Source organism: Mobula hypostoma, chromosome 30 (assembly GCF_963921235.1).
Source record: "Mobula hypostoma chromosome 30, sMobHyp1.1, whole genome shotgun sequence".
NCBI lineage: Eukaryota > Metazoa > Chordata > Chondrichthyes > Myliobatiformes > Myliobatidae > Mobula > Mobula hypostoma.
The window spans coordinates 11,073,062-11,097,608 of record NC_086126.1 but is presented as its reverse complement, the minus strand read 5'-3'; the positions used below and the strand labels follow the sequence as shown (position 1 = coordinate 11,097,608).

At 45.9% G+C, this 24,547-nt stretch overlaps 2 protein-coding genes across 6 annotated transcripts in view; one reads left to right on the top strand and one right to left on the bottom strand.

Moving 5' to 3' along the window:
• LOC134339698 (breast cancer metastasis-suppressor 1 homolog) overlaps nucleotides 1-13,248 on the top strand; it is a 32,617-nt gene extending 19,369 nt beyond the window's left edge. Inside the window, exons 5-12 of the mRNA XM_063036417.1 lie at nucleotides 281-360; nucleotides 801-897; nucleotides 1,774-1,866; nucleotides 6,280-6,344; nucleotides 7,985-8,024; nucleotides 8,120-8,185; nucleotides 10,744-10,870; nucleotides 12,494-13,248. Coding sequence (XP_062892487.1) covers nucleotides 281-360; nucleotides 801-897; nucleotides 1,774-1,866; nucleotides 6,280-6,344; nucleotides 7,985-8,024; nucleotides 8,120-8,185; nucleotides 10,744-10,870; nucleotides 12,494-12,611 — 686 coding nt within the window. The 3' untranslated portion in view covers nucleotides 12,612-13,248. The remainder of the gene's footprint in view (nucleotides 1-280; nucleotides 361-800; nucleotides 898-1,773; nucleotides 1,867-6,279; nucleotides 6,345-7,984; nucleotides 8,025-8,119; nucleotides 8,186-10,743; nucleotides 10,871-12,493) is intronic.
• ltbp3 (latent transforming growth factor beta binding protein 3) overlaps nucleotides 12,819-24,547 on the bottom strand; it is a 287,951-nt gene continuing 276,222 nt past the window's right edge. For all 5 annotated transcript variants that reach the window (XM_063036411.1, XM_063036414.1, XM_063036412.1 and 2 more), the window contains one exon: nucleotides 12,819-15,747. In XM_063036411.1, the coding sequence (XP_062892481.1) occupies nucleotides 15,596-15,747 (152 nt within the window). In that variant the 3' untranslated portion in view covers nucleotides 12,819-15,595. The remainder of the gene's footprint in view (nucleotides 15,748-24,547) is intronic.

The window sequence follows — 24,547 nt, the reverse complement described above, 5'->3', positions numbered from 1 at the left end:
GACGATGGGTTCAAATCCCACCACTGTCTCTAAGGAGTTTGTATGTTCTCTCCGAGTGCTCTGGTTTCCTCCCCCAGCCCAAAGACGTATGGTTGGTAAGTTGATTGATCATTGTAAATTGTTCCATGATTAGGCTGCACTTAAATTGGGGGTGGCTGGTCAGCACGGCTATAAGGGCCTATTTCACGCTGTTTCTGGATGGGTGGTTGGGGGTGATTGTGTGGGCTCAGCATGCTGCCGTGAGGAGAGACTAACCTTTTCCTAATTCTGCATCGGACAGGTGTATATAAAGATCTGTGTTTGGAGGTGATCAGAAATAGGTACGAATGTGAACTGCAAGGAGCTCGGCAACATGGGGAGGTAAGCAAGCCGTACCAGCTCTTTTGTTTTAATATTCTTGTTTTGTTTAGGGCATTGATGAGAGAGATTTGTCGACCATGCATAAATGGAAATTTTATTTCTCTTCTTCCAACAACAAACCTACTCTGCTCTATGTAGTTTCCCAACTGAGGTTACCTAGAATATCATTAGAGGGCATTTCCTCGACACCATCAATGTAATACCATATCAAAAAATGCTTTGGAGAAGTGTAGTAAAGGACTTGGGCCGGGCAGCTTATGTAACGTAGTCAGGCCAGGCCCTGAAGAGGTACCCCTCAATTGCCCCCTGATAGTACCTGAGTAGTCCCTAACGCGCGCACACACACACACCGTGTAATTGACTTGCCTATTCTATCTGCTCTCTGTCCGAATTGCTTCACAAAGGGCTAATTTCTCTCTCTATTTCCATGGTGCATTCAGAGTGAGAAGCTGCTGTTGTTTGATAATATGCAGAATGAGCTACTGGAAAGAATTCAGCGACTGGAAGAGGACAAGCAGAGTATAGACATCACCTCCGGTCAGTGTTTACACCTTTTCCCTCTCCTAAGTTCAGCATGTTGGCTCTGATCGGGCAGGAGCTCAAAGAGAATCTGCCATTTTGACCGTGTGATTATTCTTCAGTGAGTGCTGGAAAGGTAGTGCAGTGTTCTTCAGAAGTCAGATCTTCCTCTGCTCCTCCAAAGACCACCCGCGCTGTCGATTATAACAAGGTCCTATCATTTTCTCCCCCAAAAGGCATTGAGACTAATTGTAACTCCCTTGCTCTGATCCATTTTGAACTTGGGGAAACTCTGATGTTGAAAGTTGGACTGACTGAACCAGGATGAAAGCCAGTATTAACTATGGTTTGCAGTGTGCAGTTCAGACCTGATGTGGCAGGGACAAAGTACGAGCATAGCGCCAAAGCTGAAGTCAGCTCCAATGTTGGTGAGCTCTCTGAATGCGGAGAACAGAACCAGACACCTCAAACAGCGCTCTGCGCAGATCAGAGCTTGAGGTGTAACTGAGCAGAGAAGAGCTATCCCTTGGGGTTGGGATTCTGGGAAGGGCCAGAAGAACATAGCTGCCAGATTTGAAAAAAGGCTAAGTTGAAGCCTGATGGCAGAAAGGCAAGCCCTGTATCGCCATCTCCAGTTAAAGCATAACCCTAGCCAACAAGGCAAGAACCGACCAGCATCGTCGCGCAATAATGCCAAGAATATTATGAGAATGGACGGATGAAGTCCAGAGCTATTCAAGGGACATTAGTAGCTTTTTTTTTTTCTGGAGGTGGCGGTTATAGCGTTCGGTGACACAAAAAGTACGATGGGCTGAAGGCTCTTTCTTTGCCCGGTGTGCACACAGAGCAGGTTCCGGTAATTCTACTCACTTCACCAGTTTCCATTTTCAATAGAATGGTGGAACGAGGAGGCTCGCGGGAAGCGGAGCAAGAAGAAGACCGACACGCTGAAACCAGAAAAGAAGAAGAAGGTGGCGACAGTGTCTGATATCCTTTCATGCCCGCTATGCTTCTTCGCATTTCTAAAGTAGCAGTCAGTTTGTGAAATATAGCTGCTCGTGGCTGAGGTCCATCGTGTTACCCTCCTCCCCCAGTGATCTGCACCCTACATCTGGAACTTGGTACCACAAGGAGTACAGGGAGATCACAATAGAAAGGTAGGCCGATGAAGTGAAGGGGGCTGTGAATGAGATTTTTTTTGGGAGAAGAGATGTGTCAGGGAGCAGCTGATACGATTTAACAGCTTTTGTAAATGGTTCGTCGAGTGTGTAGTGCAGTTGTATATCATAAGGCTCAGCAACACCCATGCAGTTTCAGTCCTGGTGTCCCAAAGCTGGAGAAATTCATCCTCTCAGTGCTTCCTCCTTTCCTGATGCCATCAAGCTCCCTGGTAATCCTTCACCATTGTCTCCAAAGGGGTATGCCATCTATCCTCCATCTACTGTCCGTAAGGAGTTTGGTCGTTCTCCGACAGGGTGGGTTTCCTTTTGGTGCTCCCTTTCCAAAGACATAGGGGTTAGCTGATTGCAACATTCACGAAATGTTGGAGGAACTCAGCATCAATGGAAAAGAGTAAGCAGTCGATGTTTTGGGCTGAGACCCTTCTTCAGGACACTTTTGTGTGTGTGTTGCTTTGGATTTCTAGCATCTGCAGTTTATCTGATGTTAAGGTTAGCTGGTCACATGGGTGTAATTGGGTGGCGTGGACTCATTGGGCCCAAAGGCCCTGCTACTGTGCAGTATCTCTGAATAAATAACTATATCCAAAGATCTAACCAATATTTCCAGGGAAGAATTGAGGAACTGATTTAATTCAATTCCGATCCACTGAGCTTTGCATTGAATGTCCACCAAGCAACAGATTTGTGACTTTACCAAGTCTAGATTGAGTTCCGGGGTAGCGGGGTGGAGATACGTCTCTACCAAAGGAAGTGTGAGGCGTTCCTTCCCTCCACTAGCCTGCAGGTCACCCTTGCGCAAGATGTAGCACCTGCTTAAAGAAGGCAATGGCAAACCACTTCTGTAGAAGAACTTGCCAATTTGCCAAGAACAGTCATGGTCATGGGACTATGATCGGCCACGTCACACACATAGTGAATGGATTGAGTTCCATTTGGAATGATGTGGAATGGGAGCTGCAGAGACAATGGGAGCAAAACTCAGTCGGGAATGGGAGTAAAACCTCACAGATACTGGGAAATGAAAACCAAACCAGGACCATGAGACAGTGAGTGAGGCAGCATCCATGATTTCCAAAAGAGTCATAGTTTGAGATCAAAACAGCAGAACTAGTAGAATGTGAGGGAGAAAAGAAAAAGGGTTCTGAAAGAGAAATGGAGCAAACGTCTGTGTTAGGGTTCAGATCAAAGTAGTCTGAGTAAACATTTTATGTTGGATGTTGGAGACAAAGGAACAAACTGAATGTATAAAGCATGCGGAAAATGAAAGAGGCTAGTTACCTACATCCCTTTTTGAGACCCAAGGGGTCCAGAATGCGCAGTTGGAAAATGAGGTTCTGTTCCTTGAACTCCCACTGTGCATTTTTGTAATGGTGTAGGAGGCAGGAGACAGATCAGAGTGGGAGTATTATAGATGACTGGAAGCTCAGGATCACCCAGAGGTGTTCTGAAAGGTGCTTGATTTCTCCAGTGTAGAAGAGATCACATTGTAACCAGCAGGTAATGGAAGTGCAAATGAATTTCTAGTATATCTGGAAATAATGTTTTAATCTGTTTATTTATTTATTGAGATACAGCACGGAATTGGCCCTTCTGACCCTTTGAGCCATGCCAGCAAACAATCCCCTGATTTAACCCTAGCTTAGTCACGGGACAACTTACAATGACCAATAAACCTACCAACCAGTACATGTTTGGACTGTGGGAGGAAACCAGAGCTCCTGGAGAAAATCCACGCGGTTATGGGGGGAACGTACAAACTCGCACATGCAGCGAAGGGAATTGAACCTGGGTCGCTGGTATTGTAAGGCGTTATGCTAACCCATATGCTACTGTGTCATTTTGGATCCTTGGATATACTTGTTTATTTCGGGACTTGCTTACTTACTGCCATTTCACCATTTATGTAGGGTAACAGGCCCTTCCAGCTCAAAGAGTCCACACTGCCAAATTGCTCCTGCGTGACCAATTAACCTACTAACTCATGTGTCTTTGGAACGTGGGAGGACACCCACGCGGTCACGGGAAGAACATGCACATTCCTTATGGACAGCGGGGGAATTGAACCCAGGCCGCTGATGTTGTAATAACATTACACTAACAGTGCGTGGTGGAAAGGAGGGGGGTAAAAGATGAGTGCTACTTTGCCTGGGGGCGCGGAGTGGGTGGGTCATGAGGTTAGGTCAAAGGAAGCCCCTTGTTCTGGCAAGGAGGAGAAGTACAGGAAATTGAGGAGACACCATTTGGTGCCCTGTGTCAATTACCAGAAGAGAGAAAAGTTTGGTTAAGGTAAAAGGAAGACGTCTCAAAGTCTCTTCATCAGTGTAGATATGACAGGGAAACTGAGGGGTTCTTGCAGGAAGCAGAGCAGGATGGGGTGTGGTTCGCAGCTGCGTGAGTCGGCGGGCCCATGGGTATCCGAAGCCAACTCTTCGCCTGAGATGGATTTTAAGAAAAGAATGAGATATGGACCATGCAAAAGTGAAAGTTGGGGGAAAGGTGCTTGAGTTTTGAGCTCTGTATTAATGAAGGGAGCAGGGGGAAAAGGGACAGAATAAGACCAAGATAATGTATTCCACAAAGAGACAGGTTGCCCTGTGAAATCTTATAGTTACATCATTAACTTGGAGATGGTGAGTGGGTTGTAGTTCAATTAAAGAATTAATGTGTGGTGGAGGAGAGGTTGAGTCTCTGTATAAGGAAGAAGTAGAAGGGTCCTCAGATCAGTTTTGCATATTTAGACAATTTGAGAGCGATTATACCTGGGTTAGCTTCGGAGAAGAGGTGCCGGCGTTTTTGAATCAGAGATTGGGTCTTTTCGTGTGATTGGGAATTTGATAGTCAAGTCTGTGCAAGACTTTACATGTCAGCTGAGTGAGGTGGAAGACTCAAGCCTCCCTTCTGCGTGTTTGAGCACATTAGGAGAAAGGTGTAATGTGCCAAGCCCTGACGAAATGTTGAACTCTGGGGTGAAGGTAAAATTCCTTATAGCCGCTACTCAAAAGACCAGTGGGGTTCCTTACTGCTGACCTTGCTAATGCTGGGAAAACAGTTTGACTCATCTTTACTGTATTGCTGTGGGAGCCTTCTATATGTAAACTGGCCAGAGCATTTTCACGTTGTAGCGATGGCTGCATGTCTCAGGCACTTCATCGGCTGTGAAGCACTCTGGCAATTCAGAGGGGATGAAAGGTGGGATATGAATGATCATTTCTGCCCTGTTCTGTGTGTCAGCTGTTGGCTACACGATGTTGGACCTCCGATAGAGTCCTGCGGGCAAAATCTTCCAATTTATTTTAAAAAATTAAATGCCAGTGTGCCTCAGAATAAAGATATCCCAGCAGAGGGACTGGTAAAGCTAGTGGACTAATTATCTCTTGCTTTTCTACAGGTTGTCATATTTGCTGGCTATTCCTGCTTCCCTACAGTTTGGTCCGGGTTGCGGCATTGGGTTTATTTTGCAGCTGGGCCAAATTGGAGAGGTCGGCTCCAGGCTGAATCGAGGTAGCGGGGTCCAGGCCCCAGACTTAACCCCATGTTTGGTCGATGATCTATGCACCGGGCCAGATTGAAAAGATCAGGGTGTTGGGACCCAGGATGAGGGTTGGACCTACTCAGCTCGCTGCTGGCTCTGTACTGAACTCAGGGACTGTGCACGGACTCTCTTTGTGGACTTTAGTTCAGAACGCTATTTGCTTGTATTTATTGTTTGCGTGATTTTTTTTCACTGCACATTGGGCGTTTGGTCTTTTTTTTAAATGGGTTCTTTTGGCCTTCTTTGTTCCGTGGCTGCATGTTAGGAGATGAATCTCTAGGTAGTATTAAATACATACTTTGATAATAAATGTACATTGAACTTTACTGGAGATGGTGTGAAACCAGGGGAAGGAGGTGAAGGTATCAAAGTGCTCTGTACTTTGATACAGTCCACCAGCCCTGTGAGTCTTGACCTCCACTGTCTTTCACTTTCCAAAACTAGGTTAACGTTATACAATCTGATGTTGTTAGTGCTGTCTTCCTTTGTACAAACTGGGTGCCCCGTTTTTCTGCAAAGTGAGTAGAAGAATGAATCTAATTATTTATGTGAGGCTGGGTATAATTTCATCCTCACTGGCATTCCTTGGGGTGTTACTTGCCCTCTTTTTCAGGTGGTAATGTAAGGAGTATTCCTAGACATAAAAGCATAACATCCTCTGGATTTCATTCCTTAACGTTGGAGCACGTCCATATATAGTCTACATGTTACGAGATATTGATATTTTGGAGGACTGGGCTGCCATCAAAAAGGTAAAATTTGCTCCTGACCTTCGGGATACAGCTTCCCCATCAGTATTTGTCTTCTGCTCCCTAACTGTGCTTGGCATTCTCTAAAGTATCTTCCATTTCTTTGACACTAACTGTTCACATTATCCCCACTCAGTTTCTTTGCTCCCTGCGTGGATTTGGTAAAACAAGCTCCCTCTGGTCTCAAACCCTCACTGAGTTGCCACCCCAGCAATCCGTGCTGTGTCGGTTCCTTACAGACCTAATTTTCCTAAGCCTCTCCAGTTCTTTCTATTCTCCCATCCTCAGCACTCACTCTCTTTCTTCTGCGGAAATGTCAACAACCTGGGGCAAAAACTCATTTCCCTCTGCACAAGTGTTATCTGACATAAGTATTTCCAATTTTTTTTTCTTCTTCTCGCAAGCATTAAGTCAGCTGGGTCAGCTTCCTTAGCTTTAAGGCAGAGAGTTAACCGATCTATGGGGTATGGGTGAACTTGCATTTACCAGGCACTGCCTCTGTAACCTGCCTTGCTGCGGTATGTCCACACAAATTCTCAGCTATCACCATACGTGATGTGAGGAGTCCAGGGATTTCTGCCTTGTGCAACAAGCTTCAGTGCAATACTCTGTTGTCTACCCAGACATGCACAGACGTCAGGCTTCATTTCTTTCTGTGGGATAATATGTGGAGCTAGACTGGTAGAGCTGGTGACGGGTACTTGCAGTCACGTGGACAGATCACGACGTTTACTCCGTTACATGGCGAACCGAGGCTGCGGGCCTGCTCCGGACTTCGTGTCTGAGGACTCACTTTCATTCTAAATGCTATTTGCTTACTTTTATTGTTTGCACAATTTGTGTTTTTTTTTCTCTTTCTCTGTCTACACATTGAGTGTCTTTCGGTCTTTTAATGGGCTCTTTTGGGTTTCTTTGTTTTGTGGCTGCTTGTAGGGCGACAAATCTCAAACTTTTATACGTTATACATACTTCGATAGTAAATGTATTTTGAACTGCATTGCATCGCTCTTTTAAAAGAATTTTGGTCTTAATAGGAGCCCTTTTCTGTCTTAGTGTATTGTGGGAAGGTCGACCTCCATTCTATCCTTTTTCATTTTCCCTTGCTTTTTAGACGGACATTTCAGAGAGATGCAGTGAGGGCTAGAGTTAAAGGTTATGCAGAGGAAGGTTGTAAGACTGTAAGATATAGGTGCAAAATTAGGCCATTTGCTCCAATGAGTCCGCTCCACTATGTCTGATTCATTTTCCTTCTCAGTCCCAATCTCCTGCCTTCTCCCCGTATCCCTTCATGCCCTGACTAATCAAGAGTCTGTCAACCTCTGCCTAAGTGTACCCAATGATGTGGCATTGAATTCCACAGATTCACCACCCCTGGCTAAAGAAATTCTTCCTCATCTCTGTTCTAAATGGAGACCCCTCTATTCTGAGGCTGTGTCCTCTGGTCTTAGACTCCCCCCACCACAGGGAACACCTTCTCCACATCGACTCTGTCGAAGCCTTGTGGTGTCTCAGTTGGCGGATTGTTTGTCCTGGGTTGAATACCAGTTGTGCCTGCAAGCCACTGAGAGTGTGAGGGGGTTTGATGCATATCTGTCAGTGCCGATGAATGGAACAATGTCGTAATTCTCCTCTTTGCCTTGCAGGCGAAAGCAGTCATCAGTCAGCAGAAAAGAAAATCAGATGGTGAGTGAAGGGTGTCAGTGAATGTGCGAGCTGGGCGGTTGGAGACCATTCCGTATCAGCGTGGATAAGTTAGTCTTTGTCTGTTTACTTCCTAGGTACTGGTTCTGACGCAGCCCACGGTAAGAAGGCAAAGGTTTCGGCACAGCTCTTAAGTGACTCGGGTAAGTTGTTCTCACACTGTAACTAATAAAGAATCCTCTTTTCATGTAGAGTCACTTCACTATGCTGTATGCAGAAGGAGCCATGTTTACCAATCACATTTACCATAACTTGATCTATAGCCTTCAATGCCCTGGTAATTCAAGTGCTAGATACTTCTTAAATGTGACCACTCCAACAGTGAGGTCAGTTCATCACCACCTGGGTAAAAAAAACTCTTGAGTCCACTCTAAACCCCTTACCCTTTACCCCAACTGAACTATCTTCTAGCTTTAGACAACTCCACTATGATTAAAAGGTTCCTGCTGTCTACCCTCATAATTCGGTACCATCTCAGAGATCACCACCACTCAGGCCATGCTCTTTTCTCGCTGCTGCCATCAGGTAGAAGGTACAAGAGCCTCAGGACTCACACAACCAGGTTCAAGAACAGTTACTACCCCACAACCATCAGGCTCTTGAACAAAAGTGGATAACTACACTCATTCTACTTCTGGCGTTCCCACAACCGAAGGTCTCACTTTAAAGTTGCTGGTGAACGCAGCAGGCCAGGCAGCATCTCTAGGAAGAGGTGCAGTCGACGTTTCGGGCCGAGACCCTTTGTCAGTTAGTCCTGACAAAGGGTCTCGGCCCGAAACGTCGACTGCACCTCCTCCTAGAGATGCTGCCTGGCCTGCTGCGTTCACCAGCAACTTTTATGTGTGTTGCTTGAATTTCCAGCATCTGCAGAATTCCTGTTGTCTCACTTTAAGGACTCTTTATCTTGTTATTTTATGCTCTGGTTATTTTATGCTATTTATTTATATTTGCATTTGCACAGTTTCTTGTGATCCTGTTTCTCGTTGCTGTTCTATAGATTTGCTGAGTATGCCCATAGGAAAAAGAATCTCGGGGTTGTATGTGATGACATGCATCTACTCTGATAATAAATTTTACTTTGAACTTTGTATAGTTCGATCTGCTCCCCCTCTCTTCCCCAATCTCCACTGCCTCAGGCAAACCAAACCCACCCTAAACAATCTTTCCTCATTGTTCTGCTGACAGTCCTCTGCCCTCTCTCCAATGCGATCACATCCTTCCTGTAATGCACCAACCAGAACTGCACACTGCTCCACAAACTAGAAAATATGCAGGTGCTGGAAGTCCAAAGCAACACACACAAAATGCTGGAGGAACTCAGCAGGCTAGGCAGCGTCTATGGAAAAGAGTAAACGGTCAACGATTCGGGCTCAGACCTTTCATCAGGACTGTACTCCAGCTCCAGCTGTGGTCTAATCAATCTTCTTATAGACTGTACCATAACAACCTCCTCACTTGTAGAGTCAATGTAACAGCTAAGACCATAAGATAAAGAGGCAGAGTTAGGCCATCTGAACCATCAAGTCTGCTCCGCCATTTCATCATGGTTGATCCATTTTCGCCCTCATCCCCAATCTCCTGTCTTCTCCCCGTGTCCATTCATGCCCTAATTAATCAAGAATCTATCAACCTCTGCCATAAATATACCCAAAGACTTGGCCTCCACAGCTACATGTGACAACAAATTCCACAGATTCACTATTCCTGGCTAAAAAAATTCCTCCTCATTTCCGATCCCCCCCCCTTTCTATTCTGAGGCTATGTCCTCTGGAGTTAGACTCCCCCCTCCCCTCCCCAATCCCCCCACCACAGGAAACATCCTCTCCACATCCACTCTATCAAGGCCTTTCACCATTCGATAGGTTTCAATGAGGTCAGCCCTCACTCTTCTGAATTCAGTGAATGCAGGCCCACAGCCATCAAATGCTCTTCATATGACCAGCCGTTCAATCCTGGAATCATTTTTGTGAACTTGCTTTGAACTCTCTCCAATGTCAGCACATCCTTTCTCAGATAGGGGCCCAAAACTGCTCTCAATACTCACCAGTGCCTCGTAAAGCCTCAACATTACATCCTTGCTTTTATATCCTAGTCCTCTTGAAATGAATGCTAACATCGCATTTATCTTTCTTACCATTGACTCAACCTGCAAATTAACCTATAGGGAATCAAGCACAAGTCCCTTTACTCCTCAGATTTTTGAATTTTGGTCAATGTTAAAATTAGCCTAGACTGGGAGTTTCGAGTATCACTTCAGTCTGTGGTAGGGAAGCCATCGATCATATTTCAGAAGCATTCCAAAAAAGCTTCACGTTCAAGTCTGTTTTGAACTGTTGGCAAAGGGCAAAGCCACACAAGCACGTCTTGCAAACATCATTTTGGTAGTGGTGCTGGTAGGCTGGGGGACCTGGGAAAGGTTAACTTGCACCCTTTTGTGTTGGTGTTGGACTGTCTGTAGAATTCAGCTGAAGGGGTTCATTTCGTCAGAGCTCCTCCAGATTCCCAGAGTGGGACTTAAACACAACCGTCTTTGGAGGGGGCTCTCCAGTAGACAGTGCTTGGTTGTAACAGATGCTAATTTTGTATGGTAGTCAAAATTGATTTTACAAAACTGAAAATGAATCTGAGTTCACAAAAGAGATGAAAAGCTTGTGTAACAAGTCTGATTTCTTTTTTCCTCACCAAACCCTGCCCCAAACAGTGCTGCCCAAGCAGGAGAAGCATTTGTACATGGCCAAGTGTGAAGATGGCAGACTGTTCTACGAGGGAGACTGGTACACCAAAGGGCAGAGCATTGTATTGGAAATGAAGGATGAAACGCCCTCGCAGTAAGCATTCTCACACTCTGAATTAACGATGGTGTGTTTCCTATCTCTCCCTTTCCACCCACACTGTAAAAGCGTAGATTGAAGGGGTGTTTCCTGTTATCTTTGCCAAATCTGCAGGTGCGAGGCCGCAAGGGAGGAAGCTGAGAGCGATCCTGTACTTGCCTGACTAATGTACTCACTCGGGCAGCATTTCATGGTTTCATTCCCCTCAGGACTGCATTCAGTACAGGAATCTGGGCTGATAGCATCTCCCTCACTAATTTAGTATTAACTAAGTGATGTTACCTAGTGAGAAATTAGCTCATACTGTGTGTGTATTGTGCCCCTGGAGGTGTTAGCCCTTACTTAGCTGTCATAGGAGGCCCTTATCACAATCTCATCTGCGGGCCCAACCTAAATTTGTGAGACCCATTTCTTCTTCACAATATTCACACTTTGCCTTTTTTCATCTGGAGAAAATCACTCACTCACAATCCCTCTGTCTCTGCATTGTGGTCAGGTTGGTTTGTATACGAGCTCCGGTTACTGTGCCGTACACAACAGCTGTCCTAAGTGTGCTGACACTTGCAGGCTGACCCCAGCATGTCCTTGGGTTATATTATTTATTTATTGAGATACAGCACAGAATAAGCCCTTTGTAGTCCCCCAATTTAACCCCAGCCTAATCACAGGACAATTTACAATGACCAATCAACCTACCAACCGGTACGCCTTTGGACTGTGGGAGGAAACCAGAGCACTCGGAGGAAACCCATGCAGTCACGGGGAGAACGTACAAACTCCTTACAGATGGTGGTGGGAATTGTACCCGGGTCGCTGGTACTGTAAAGTGTTGTGCTAACCACTACACTATCATGCCAGTTGTCAACGCAAATAACTCATTTCACTGTTTGCTTCGATGTACATTTGATTATCAAAATCAATCTGAATCTGAATCTGACTCACAAAGCTACACAAACTCACCATTTCCCTTTCAATGGACCATCAGCCTTTCTCAGTCACTCTGTGGAACTCCCCTCCCTCACCTCTGTCCACCTTGTAAACCTTTGACTTCAGATGCCTCATCTGAACTTAATTGTCCCCCTTTCTAGCAGGGGTCTTCACAATGGCAGCATGTTGTTATCAAAGCTGACAGGTTATCCTTTGAATACATGGCCGCGTGCACCACCTTCAGCACAGTGCCGTGGACACAGGCTGTGTGGAGTGAATCAGCTACCTCGTGCTTCTGTTTGTCTTCCCACTTCCTTGCTGAGGCAATGGGAGTACAGTAATCGGGGTGTCACTGGGCTAGAGAAAAGTCAGCCATTCCCCCCGTTCCTGATCTGAATGTTGGGCCAATGTGGTTTGGTGCTTTATGCTGATGTTGCCCATAGTTGCACACCCTGGTGGTTGTGAAGGGTGGCAAGGCGCTCTGGTCCACCAGCACTGGGCACTCGAACCCAATGTCCTGCCCGAACAATTCAGGGCCAGTCATGGATTGGGGAGAGGACCACCTGCCCCGTGAGGTGAGGGCTGGGGATCCCCTCAGTTGGGACTTGCACAGTGGACTGCGGGCACGTCAGACAGGCTTGGATCAGCTGGGTCGGCATCCTTGTGACGCGATTCTTTTCTCTTCCCCTCCAGCGCACTGATCACGGCTGTCAGCACGGGAGAGGTCTGGCTCCGTCGTTCCGATGGCAGCAAGACCAAGCTGTACGTCAGCCAGCTTCAAAAAGGGAAATACTCCATCCATAAAGCGTGAACTTCGACACTAACCCTTCGGAGCCCTAAGGGGAGTCTCAATTAATTGCAAAAAAAATATATATATATCAATTGCTGTATATGAAAAGCACTTCTTGATAAGCAACATCCTACCCAGGGCTTTATGTGGAAGATTGTTGGGAAGTCGCTATAACGTGCACAGAAGTTGTCAAACCAACGTGGAGATGATACTCTTTGACATCTAGAGTAAAACCTTTGGGCAAACAGCCGGCTTTGGGGAGGCCGGACTAATAGAACTCCCCCCCCCCCCCCCAGTGCCTCCTCTCCAGATTTCCAGCAAGATTCGTGGCGAAGCCAAGAGAATTCTCTAGCACTTTTCCCTTTTGGTGACCACCCTGCACTAAGACTCAAATCTGTGTGCGATGTTCGCCTCAGAATAAAAGACCCAGTCGGAGCCTGTATCCAGCCGGTGCTTTATGGATTCCAGTTGCACAGTACAGCTCGTCTGTGGGTGGATACAGCCTTCCATTAATTGTACAGCACTTTTTAAAAAAAAAAATGGACTGATCCTATACTGGAGCACTAAAACCATAGAGATCGCGTAGATAAAAAGTTTATTGCAAATCTATCAAAACTTTAAAAAAAAAAGACATCTATTAAAATAAATATTTGACATTTACGCTGTTCTTGATTGTCATTTTTGATTGGCTGCCTCTTGTGTCTCGTACTCTTCTCTCAGTCATTCCCAAGTGGAATTCCAACGCATTCCCAATAGCCCAGTGTTAGGGAGGGTAAGATATGGGAGCAGAGTGTGCTGCGCAAGACCGACTTGCATTGCTATTCTTGCAGGCTGCTTACCAACCTTGCAGAGCTGAGTGACACCGCACATCGATTTGGGTGGGGGAGTTGTGAGAGTGCCTGTACCCCAGCACTTCCGAGATGAGGGCAGAGAGGCCTTCAACACGAGTGAGTGAGACAGGTATGTCAGTCAGGCATCTGCAGGGGGATATCCACAACACAGCCAGGATACACTCCTCCCAGTCTAAGTTTAAGTGACTTGTCACTGAGAATGGAAAGAGCGTGGTCCATTGGGTTGCGCACACATTGGACAGAGCATGGCCTGTACTTTGAAGAAGCTGCTTTATCAAAGGGTATGCAGGTAACCTGCAGTTTCATCTTGGCATGTCTGTGACCAAATCACCTTCTCATGGCTCATGTGAGCTATGAGGGAAAGAGACAGGTAGTTGGAAGGCTACCCATTGAACTAAACATTTGGAAAAGATTATTAGTGGGAGAACGTGTGCAAGAAAGCTACCTGCAGGAAAGATGTCAGAGGTTGGAAGAGTACAGAGAAAATTTACAAAGATTGCATAGGTTCGGACTTTATTCCTTGGAACTTAGAAGATTGAGAGGAGATTTGATAGAGGTGTACAAAATTGTGAGGAGTCTGGACAGGGTAAATGCAAGCAGGCTTTTTCCACTGAGGTTGGGTGGGACTACAACCTGAGGTCATGGTTTAAGGGTGAAAGGGAAAAAGTTTAAGGGGACTGTGAGGGGAAACATTTTCACTCAGAGGGTCGTGGAAGTGAGGAACAAACCGCCAGTGCAAGAGGTGCATGCAAGCTCGATTTTTAACATTTAAAGAGAGGTTTGGATAGGTACATGGACGGTAGGGGTATGGAGGGCTATGGTCCCACTGCAGGTCGATGAGAGTAGGCAGTTTAAATAGTTTTGTATGGACTAGATGGGCTGAAGCGCCTGTTTCTGTGTGTACTATTCTGACTTTAAAATTTTTTTTAATATATGAAAGCTTACTCGAATTTCTTCAATGCTTGAGGGAATGTTCCTAGAGGGTGATGACTATTAATATTTTGGAGCTACATCACTGATCATGCTTCCTTCCTGTCTCCTTAACACAGGAGATGGAAGAAATCCAGAGTAACACACACAAAATGCTGGAGGAGCTAAGCAGGTCAGGTCTTCAGGACTTGAAGAAGGACTAGGTTTGAAACCGCGACCCTGTTCCTTTCCGTGCTGACCTGCCGAGTTCCTCCAGCATCTTGTGTTATCCTATATCTTTTGGCTCTTATTCTCCACATAACAGGTTCATTGAATAATTTCTCAGTAAGTGGTCCCCATTTCTCAAATGCCCAATCCTTGTGCATGTGTGTACTTCTACAGCGCTGCTAGACATTCAGCCGTCTCTGATGTCCACACAACGCTCCCCCCCCCACCCCCACCATCTTGACGGAAGTGTGGCCCTTGAATGCAAACGCTGGAATGGCTCCAAAATGTTCTCTCTCTCTGGTGAGAACAGAACCTGTAGGTGGTAGGTCTTTTAGAAATTAGAACATTCCAAAGAACGTACAGCTAAGAAAACTACAGCAATGCTTTCGAGGTTTGAACTTTTCACCTTGTCAATCTATTAAGCAGAAAGTTGGGCCATTTTACCTTCAAGCTGTATATTACTGATTGGCCAGTGGCTTCATATCCTATATTAGTATCTACATCATCAGTCCAGTCTGTAGCGGTGTCTCTAAAATATCAACGGTACACTCAATAAGGCAGCTGATGGCGTCCTTTGTTGCCACCATATCAACACGTGGCCAACGTCTTTCAACTCTCGTTTTGGTTCAAATTGGGAAGTGGCTGCCTCGCCAAATCTTCTGCAAACAGAAATCTATGGCACCACTGTTCAGGAGTTCTTTGGTTTAGCGTTCCGGATGTGGTCAAACTAGCCACCAAATTGTGTAAAAATCTTTTAAAACGATCATTCGATATAAAATACATATTGGACAACTAAGCACCACCAACCAAAGGTAATGGTAAACTAAGGCTTCTTTTCCTCCCCCTGCATTGTTTCAGAACGTTAAACACGTCTTTCCAAAAAAATTAAACAAATATTTTCAAAGTTATCGTTTGAGACATGGTTCCTTCAAGGGTCGGCCTGGCCAAAAGAAAGAAAAAAGAGAAATGGACGAGAGTTTTAATTTGCATCTGGTTCTGCGCCTGTGCGGAGGTTTTTTAGCTCATCTTCCGCCGTATGCATCTCCCGTGGCGTCGTTCTGGCACAAAACCTTGGAAGCAGACGCATCGGTACGAGCCCATGGTGTTCACGCACCTTGCGTTCTTGCAGAGGGATCCCTTGTGATGTCGCTCACGACATTCGTTGATATCTGCAGGCCAGAGAGCAATGAATAAGGTTCATGATAACATTTTTAAATAACGGAGGGAGGGTAACTTAAGGACAGAGAAGTGACGGAGGGAATATGGTGTAGGGAAGTGTATGGTTATGCACTTTCATAGAAAGGATAAAGGCTTCGACTATTTTCTAAATGGGCAAAAATACAATCAGAAATCAGAGGTGCAGTAGACCTCAAGGAATATCAAACTTGCAGGTTGAGGAGGCAAATGCAATGATAGCATCCGTTTCAACAGAACTAGAACATAAAAGCAAGGCTGCAATGCTGAGATTTTTATAAGGTGTTGGAATGTTGATGAGTAGTTTTGGGACCTTTATCTAAGAAAGGATGTGCTGGCGTTGGGAGAAGGTTCACAAGAATGATCCCTGGAATGAAAGGATGTCTCTGGGCCTGTACTTGCTGGAGTTTAGAAGTGGGGAGATCTCATTAAAACCCACCGAATATCGCAAGGCCTTGATAGAGTGGACGTGGATATAGTCGGGTGGGTTAAGACTGGAGGGCACAGTCTCAGAGTAGAAGGGTATCCGCTTTAAAGATGAGGAGGAATTTCTTTAGCGAGAGGGTGGTGAATCTGTGGAATTCGTTGCCAGAGGCAATTGTGGAGGCCAAGTCATTAGTCATATTGGTTATGAGGAGAGATTGAGTCACCTGGGACTATACTCTCTGGGATTCAGAAGAGTGAAAGGGGATCTTATAGAAACATACAAAATTTTGAAAGGGATAGATAAGATAGAAGTAGGAAAGTTGTTTCCATTGGTAGGTGAGACTAGAACTAGGGGACATTACCTCAAGATTCAGGGGAAAAGATTTAGGATGGAGATGAGGAGAAACTGTTTTCCAAGGGAGTGGTGAATCTGTGGAATTCTTTGCCCAGGGAAGCAGTTGAGGCTTCCTCACTAAATATATTTAAGATTCAGTTAGACAGATTTTTACATAGTAGGGGAATTAAGGGTTATGGGGAAAAGGCAGGTAGATGGAGCTGAATTTACAGACAGATCAGCCACGATCTTATTGAATGGCGGGGCAGGCTTGATGGGCCAGATGGCCTACTCCTGCTCCTATTTCTTATGTTCCTTATATTTAAAGCAGCGGTTGATAGGTTCCTGATTAGTCAGGGCGTCAAAGGTTACGGGGAGAAGGCAGGAGAGTGGATTTGAGAGGGATAATAAATCAGCCATGATGGAATAGCAGAGCAAACTCGATGGGCCAAATGGCCTGATTCTGCTCCTATGTGTTATGGTTTTAATCCAAGGAAAATAAGATACAGGAAAACTGTATACATTTAGTACTAACTAAATCACTATGTACAGCAGGCAGCCACCTCTGGCACTGTAATAATTCACAGATTCTACCTCTTGTCCAGAACTATTTAGCAGACAGGATTAAGGAAAACCCCAAGGCATTCTACAAGTATGTGAAGAGCAAGGGGATAAGACATGAGAGAATAGGACCAATCAAGTGTGACAGTGGAAAAGTGTGTATGGAACCGGAGGAAATAGCGGGGGTACTTAATGAATACTTTGCTTCAGTATTCACTATGGAAAAGGATCTTGGCGATTGTAGGGATGACTTGCAGTGGACTGAAAAGCTTGAGCATGTAGATATATTAAGGAAGAGTTGGTGCTGGAGCTTTTGGAAAGCATGAAGTTGGACTAAGTCACTGGGACAAGATGAGATGTACCTCAGGCTACTGTGGGAAGTGAGGGAGGAGATTGCTGAGCCTCTGGCAATGATCTTTGCATCATCAATGAGGACGGGAGAGGTTCCGGAGGATTGGAGGGTTGTGGATGTTGTTCCCTTATTCAAGAAAGGGAGTAGGGATAGCCCAGGAAATTATAGGCCAGCGAGTCTTACTTCAGTGGTTGGTAAGTTGATGGAGAAGATCCTGAAAGGCAGGATTTATGAACATTTGGAGAGGCATAATATGATTAGGAATAGTCAGCATGGTTTTGTCAAAGGCAGGTCGTGCCTTACGAGCCTGATTTAATTTTTTGAGGATGTGACTAAACACATTGATGAAGGTAGAGCAGTAGGTGTAGTGTATATGGATTTCAGTAAGGCATTTGATAAGGTACCCCATGCAAGATTTATTGAGAAAGTAAGGAGACATAGGATCCAAGGGGACATTGGTTTTTGGATCCAGAACTGGCTTGCCCACAGAAGGCAAAGAGTGGTTGTAAATGGGTCATATTCTGCATGGAGGCCGGTGACCAGTGGTGTGCCTCAGGGATCTGATCTGGAACCCCTTCTCTTTGTGATTTTTATAAATGACCTGGATGAGGAAGTGGAGGGATGGGTTAGTAAATTTGCTGATAACACAAAGGTTGGGGGTCTTGTGGATAGTGTGGAGGGCTGTCAGAGGTTACAACGGGACATTGATAGGATACAAAACTGGGCTGAGAAGTGGCAGAGGGAGTTTAACCCAGGTAAGTGTGAGGTGGTTCATTTTGGTAGGTCAAATATGATGGCAGAATATAGTATTAATGGTAAAACTCTTGGCAGCGTGGAGGATCAGAGGGATCTTAGGCTCCGAGTCCATAGAACACTCAAAGCTGCTGCACAGGTTGACTCTGTGGTTAAGAAGGCATACAGTGCATTGGCCTTCATCAATCGTGGGATTGAGTTTAAGAGCCGAGAGGTAATGTTGCAGCTATATAGGACGCTAGTCAGACCCCACTTGGAGTACTGTGCTCAGTTCTGGTCGCCTCACTACAAGAAGGTCGTGGAAACCGTAGAAAGGGTGCAGAGGAGATTCACAAGGATATTGCCTGGATTAGGGTGCATGCCTTATGAGAATAGGTTGAGTGAACTCAGCCTTTTCTCCTTGGAATGACGGAGGATGAGAGGTGACCTGTTAGAGGTGTTCAAAATAATGAGAATCATTGATCGTGTGGATAGTCAGAGGCTTTTCCCCAGGGCTGAAATGGCTAGGACGAGAGGGCACAGTTTTAAGGTGCTTGGAAGTAGGTACAGGGGAGATGTCAGGGGTAAGTTTTTACGCAGAGAGTGGTGAGTGCGTGGAATGGGCTGCCAGCGATGGTGGTGGAGGCGGAAACAATAGGGTCTCTTAAGAGGCTCCTAGATGGCTGCATGGAGCTTGGAAAAATAGAGGGCTATGGGTAAAGCCTAGGTTGTTCTAAGGTAGGGACATGTTCAGCACAGCTTTGTGGGCCAAAGGGCCTGTATTGTGCTGTAGGTTTTCTATGTTTCTAGATAGTTGTGAACCTCTGACCCCATGGTCTTTCCATAGCATATGTGTATATGGGGTTCATGGAGATCACTGTTAACCCATCGTTACAGAAGCATACTAACCGTTGAGGTTGTTTTTAGCCACTTATAAAATTTAGCACCCTCTCAAGTAACAGGAAAAATGGGTTAATGGGGAAAAAATCCCTCCTGTTCATGTCATGGAAACTGATCCAGAAGGAACGAGAATTGTTTTCCACTCTTGAGATCCAGTCCAGATCCCCTCTGTAGGTTCCAAGCATGGTGACTTGGGCTCTGATAACTTGTTTGGACACTGTGACCTTATGGAGAAGTTTGTCAGCAAGAGGAGAGCCTGGTCCTATATTTAATTTTCTTTTGGCCTTTAAGTATACAAAATTGGAGCTTGGAGTGTATGTTTATTTTGATTTACAACAAGTTTTAATTAAATATTGACAGAACACCTGTTCAGTTCAGTCCCCTCATTATAAGGAGGAGGGGGAAGCCTTTAGAGCAGCTGCAGAGGAGGTTTACCAGGATGCTGCCTGGATTAGAGAGCATGTCGTCGTCATCTTCTCCTTATTGACATACGGCGCAGAATAGGCCCTTCGAGCCAAGCAACTCCCTGATTTAATCTTAGCCCAATCACAGGACAGCTTACAATGACCAATTAACCTACCAACTGGTAGGTCTTTGGACTGTGGGAGGAAACTGGAGCACCTGGAGGAAACCCACGCGGTCATGGGAAGAACGTACGAACTCTTTCCAGGCAGCGACAGGAATTGAACCCGGGTTGCCGGTACGGTAAAGCGTTGTGCTAGCCGCTAAGCGACTGCGACACCTCAAGATAGGTTGGGTGGCCTTGGGCTTTTCTCTCTGGAGGGGAAGAGGATGACCGGTAGAGGTGTACAAACTGATAAGATAGAGTGGACAGCCAGAGCCAGTGTTGGGAAATGTACGACAATGCATTTTGGTAAAAGGAACAATAGTGCGGACTGTTATCTAAATGGGGAGAAGGTTCAAACATCAGAGGTGCAGAGAGACTTAGGTATCCTCGTGGAAGACTCCCAGACAATGTTGGCATTCATTTCAAAGGGAATAGAAATATAAAAGTAAGAAGATAATGCTGAGGCTTTGTAAGACACTGGTCAGGTTGCACTTGGAGTATTGTCAACAGTTTTGGGCCCCGTATCGCAGAAAGGATGTGTTGTCATTGGAAAGAGTCCAGAGGAGGTTCACGAGAATGATTCCCGGAATGAAGGGGTTAACATATGAGGAGCGTTTGGCAGCTTTGGGCCTGTACTCACAGGAATTTAGAAGAATGGAGAAGGATCTCATTGAAACCTACTGTATGTTGAAAGGACTAAATAGGGTGGATGTGGAGAGGATGTTTCCTCTGGGGGTATCCAGAATTAGAGGGCACAGCTTCAAAACTGAGGGGCGACCTTTTAGAACAGAGGTCAGGAGGAATTTTTTTTTTTAGCCAGAGAGTAGTGAATCTGTGGAATGCTCTGCCACAGACTGCGGTGGAGGCCAGGTCCATGCGTGTATTTAAGGCGAAAGTTGATCGTTTCCTGATCGGTCAGGGCATCAAAGGATATGGTGAGAAGGCAGGTGTATGGGGTTGAGTAGAATTTCGGATCAGCCATGGCATGGCGGAGCAGACTCGATGGGCTGAATGGCCTAATTCTGCTCCTGTACCTTATGGTCTTGTATTTCCAGGGTGGAAATTGATAATAGCAGGGAGCATTGCTTTAAGGTGCTTGGAGGAAAGTATGGGGGGGGGGGGTTTCTCTGAGATATTTTAGTTTTTTTTACACACACAGAGTGTGTGGAAAACTTAGCCAGAGGTAATGGTAGAGACAGATACATAATGGACATTTAAGACAACCTTGATGAAAGAGAAATGTGGGAGAGAAGGGTAGACTTATCTTGGTGTAGGTTTAGGGCTGGCACAACATCATGGGCCGAAGGGCCTGTACTATTGCAAGTTCTGTATTTCTCCTTGTTAGGATGTACTCCAGCCCATCAAAGAAGGGCCCCAGTGAACCTCAGTATATAAGCCTCGTTGGCTCTGACCTGAAAGTGCTTGGTATCAAACTTACGCGTGCACTACTTCACCCCGAAATATTTGAGAGGCCTTTGTAGAGAGTGCTTCGCTCTGAACCTAACCTGCGCTCCTGATGCTCTGCAGAGCATAAAGAAGAAATGCAGATGCCACCAAGATCTGGCGGGGTGGGGGGGTAGTGAAAAACGAACACAGCTTGCAGTGGGACCTGGGCCAGCCGGAAAAATGGGCTGAGAAATGGAATTTAACGCAGACAAGTGTGAAGAGTTGCACTTTGGTAGGACCAGCCAGAGTAGGTCTTGCACCGTGAGTGGGAGGGCGCAGAGGAGTGCGGTAGAACAAAGGGATCTGGGAATGCAGGTCTGTGGTTCCTTGAAAGCGTGTCACAGGTACGTAACGCCCTGGTTAAGGTCTTACTGCCAATGTAGGGATTTGAGTCTCTCAGAAACGGCTGATCCCCTGTGATTTTTATGCACAACATACTCTGGAGTTTACAAAGAATGGTACCAAAAACCAAAAACTTTGGGTTCATCAGACGCGTGGGTCTGGGGAGCTTGCTACATGGGCAATGGCTTGCTCTCCGTAATCATACTGGCCAGGCTTGCGTATCTAGACATCTAGGCCACAGCCCTTAAGATCAACCCTGACCGACGAAGGCCTCACAACGACCTCAATTTTGAATTCTTCTCCCAGCTTAGCTGATTGGTAGGACTAATCAAAATAGGACATACATGGTAAATGGCAGGGCATTGAAGAATGCAGTAGAACAGGGGAAGCTAGGAATAATGGTGCATAGTTCCCTAAAGTTGGAATCTCATGTGGATAGGGTGGTGAAGAAAGCTTTTGGTATGCTGGCCTTTATAAATCAGAGCATTGAGTATAGGAGTTGTACAATGTAATGTTGAAATTTAACATGATGTTTTCACTCATGGAAGAGCCAATTGCTGGATTTTTTTTTTGTTTTTGGCACCATTCTTTGCAAACTCCTGAGTATGTTGTGCATAAAAATCCCGGGAGATCAGCAGTTTCTGAGAGACTCAAATCACCTTGGGCAGCACCTAATTAATTAGCTTGTTTATTTAGGCTTTTTTTCTTAAAGAGGTGCCGAAAACGTTTCAGAGCGCTCCAGCTACCACTGCACCCCTGGTGATGTTCATGCTTAGGAATGTTGTGTCATCTAATCAGGATGGTGGAATTGGGAGAAGGTGCTAGAGAATGCTGGGCGGAGGGCACTGAGATAGGTTGAGGTCTTCTTTGGCAAGAGAAGCTCGAGAGAATCAGCAATAGGATTCGATCCAACAGCAATGCATGATTTGATGGAGTCCATGGGGAAATTCTACCAGTAATCGGTGAATAGGATTTGGGGCCATGAATACAATGGACGTATCAGCTTTTGGAAGATTTGAGCTCCACCCTGTGCACGTCTGTATTAATTATGATGGGCCCTTTTGGTTTTATTTTTCCTTCTTTAATAATGGTTTGGTTAACATTCATAAATATACTTCCTCTATAAATTGTATGCCGTGTACGGTCTGTCAACGGGTGATTGCATGGAACAGTAATTACACAGTACTGACACAGATCGTGGCTCGGGTGGGCAAGACGTCCTGAGTATGGTGGGACCCAAGTCATGTCTACCCTAGACGTACGGAGTCCGGGGGAAGGTGGTTTCCTCACAGTCGAGTCCAGTGGCTGTTAGCGAGGGGTTAATGAGCCGCTTCTCTAGAGACGCCAGGTAAAAAGGGGTTTCAGGTAGATAGGGTCGTAAAGAAAGCTTTTGGCACATTGGTCTTTGTAAATCAATGCACTGAGTACAGGAGATGGGATGTTGAAGTTGTATAAGATGTTGGTGAGGCCTAATTTGGAGTATTGTGTGCAGTTTTGGTCACCTACCTATAGGCAAGATGTAAACAAGGTTGAAAGAGTGCAGAGAACATTTACAAGGACGTTGCCAGGTCTGGAGGACCTGAGTTATAAGGAAAGACTGAACAGGTTAGGACTTCATTCCTTGGAACCTAGAAGATTGAGAGATCTGATAGAGGTATACAGAATTATGAGGGGTATAAATAGGGGTAAATGCAAGCAGGCTTTTCCCACCGAGGTTGGCTGAGACTACAACTAGGGGTCATGGGTTAAGGGTGATGAGTGAAAAGTTTAAGGAGAACATGAGGGGAAACTTCACTCAGAGGGTGGTGGGAGTGTGGAACGAGCTGCCAGCACAAGTGGTGCGTGCGAGCTCGATTTCAACGTTTAAAAGAAGTTTGGATAGGTACATGGATGGTAGGGGTATGGTCCCGGTGCAGGTCGATGTGAGTAGGCTGCTTAAATAGTTCAGCATGGACTAGATGGGCTGAAGGGCCTGTTTCGGTGCTGTACTTTATTACGACTCTACGACTCCAAGAAACTTAAATAACAAAACAACAGCTCCCATGAAAGTTCAACACTAAAGAGGGAGCTTCGTTCTACCTTTAGCCTGTGCTGCCCCTGCCCCGGGAATGCTTGCTGGGACAGCGTAGGATTCTCACTTACTGCTTAACGTATATCATCTCTACCCTGGACACTGGTGTTGGTGTCACTTGCTGTGACGGCCTTTCAATGTAACACACACCAGACGCTGGGGGAACTCAGCAGGCCAGGCAGCATCCATGGAAAAGAGTAAACTGTCGACGTTTCGGGCCGAGACTCTTCGCCAGGCGTGGAAAGGAAGGGGAGAAGTCAGAGTGGCAGGTGATAGGTGACACTGGGTGAGGTAAAGAGCTGGGAAGTGGATTGGTGAAAAAGATGGAGGGCTGGAGAAGGGGGAATGTGATAGGAGAGGACAGAAGGCCATTGAAGAAAGGGAAGAGGGAGGTGGCGGGCAGGTAAGGAGATAAGGTGAGACAAGGGAATAGGAATGGGGAATGGTGAAGTGGGGGGTGCAATTACCAGAAGTTAGTTAAATCGCTATTCTTGCCATCAGGTTGGAGGCTACTCAGACGGAATATAAGGTGTTGCTCCTCCAGTCTGAGTGTGGCCCCATCACAGCAGTAGAGGAGGCCGGGGACTGACAAGTCGGAACGGGAATAGGAAGTAAAGTGAGGTGGGCAGCCACCGGGAGATCCCGCATTTTGTGGCAGATAGAGCGAAGGCTCTCTCTGATACGAGGAGGCCGTACCGGGAGCACCGGGCGCGGTACGTGACCCCGACAGACTCGCAGGTGAAGCGCTGCCTCACCTGGAAGGACTGTTTGGGGCCCTGAATGGTCGTGAGGGAGGAGGTGTAGGGGCAGGTGTAGCACTTGTTCCGTTTGCAAAGCCTTTCAAGGTGTTTAGTTTATCAGACATTTTAATAACCTTAAAATTTTCTTAAAGGTTGTTATAGCTGGGGCTGGTATTGGCGTGCGTCTGACAACCCAGCCCAGCTCCTGGCCTTCATGCGTGGCTTAGCTACTAAGCCCAGTGGAACCATTTCTATTGACAGGATAAGGGGCAAAGGCGGGTCACTGGTGCCTTAAAAACAGTC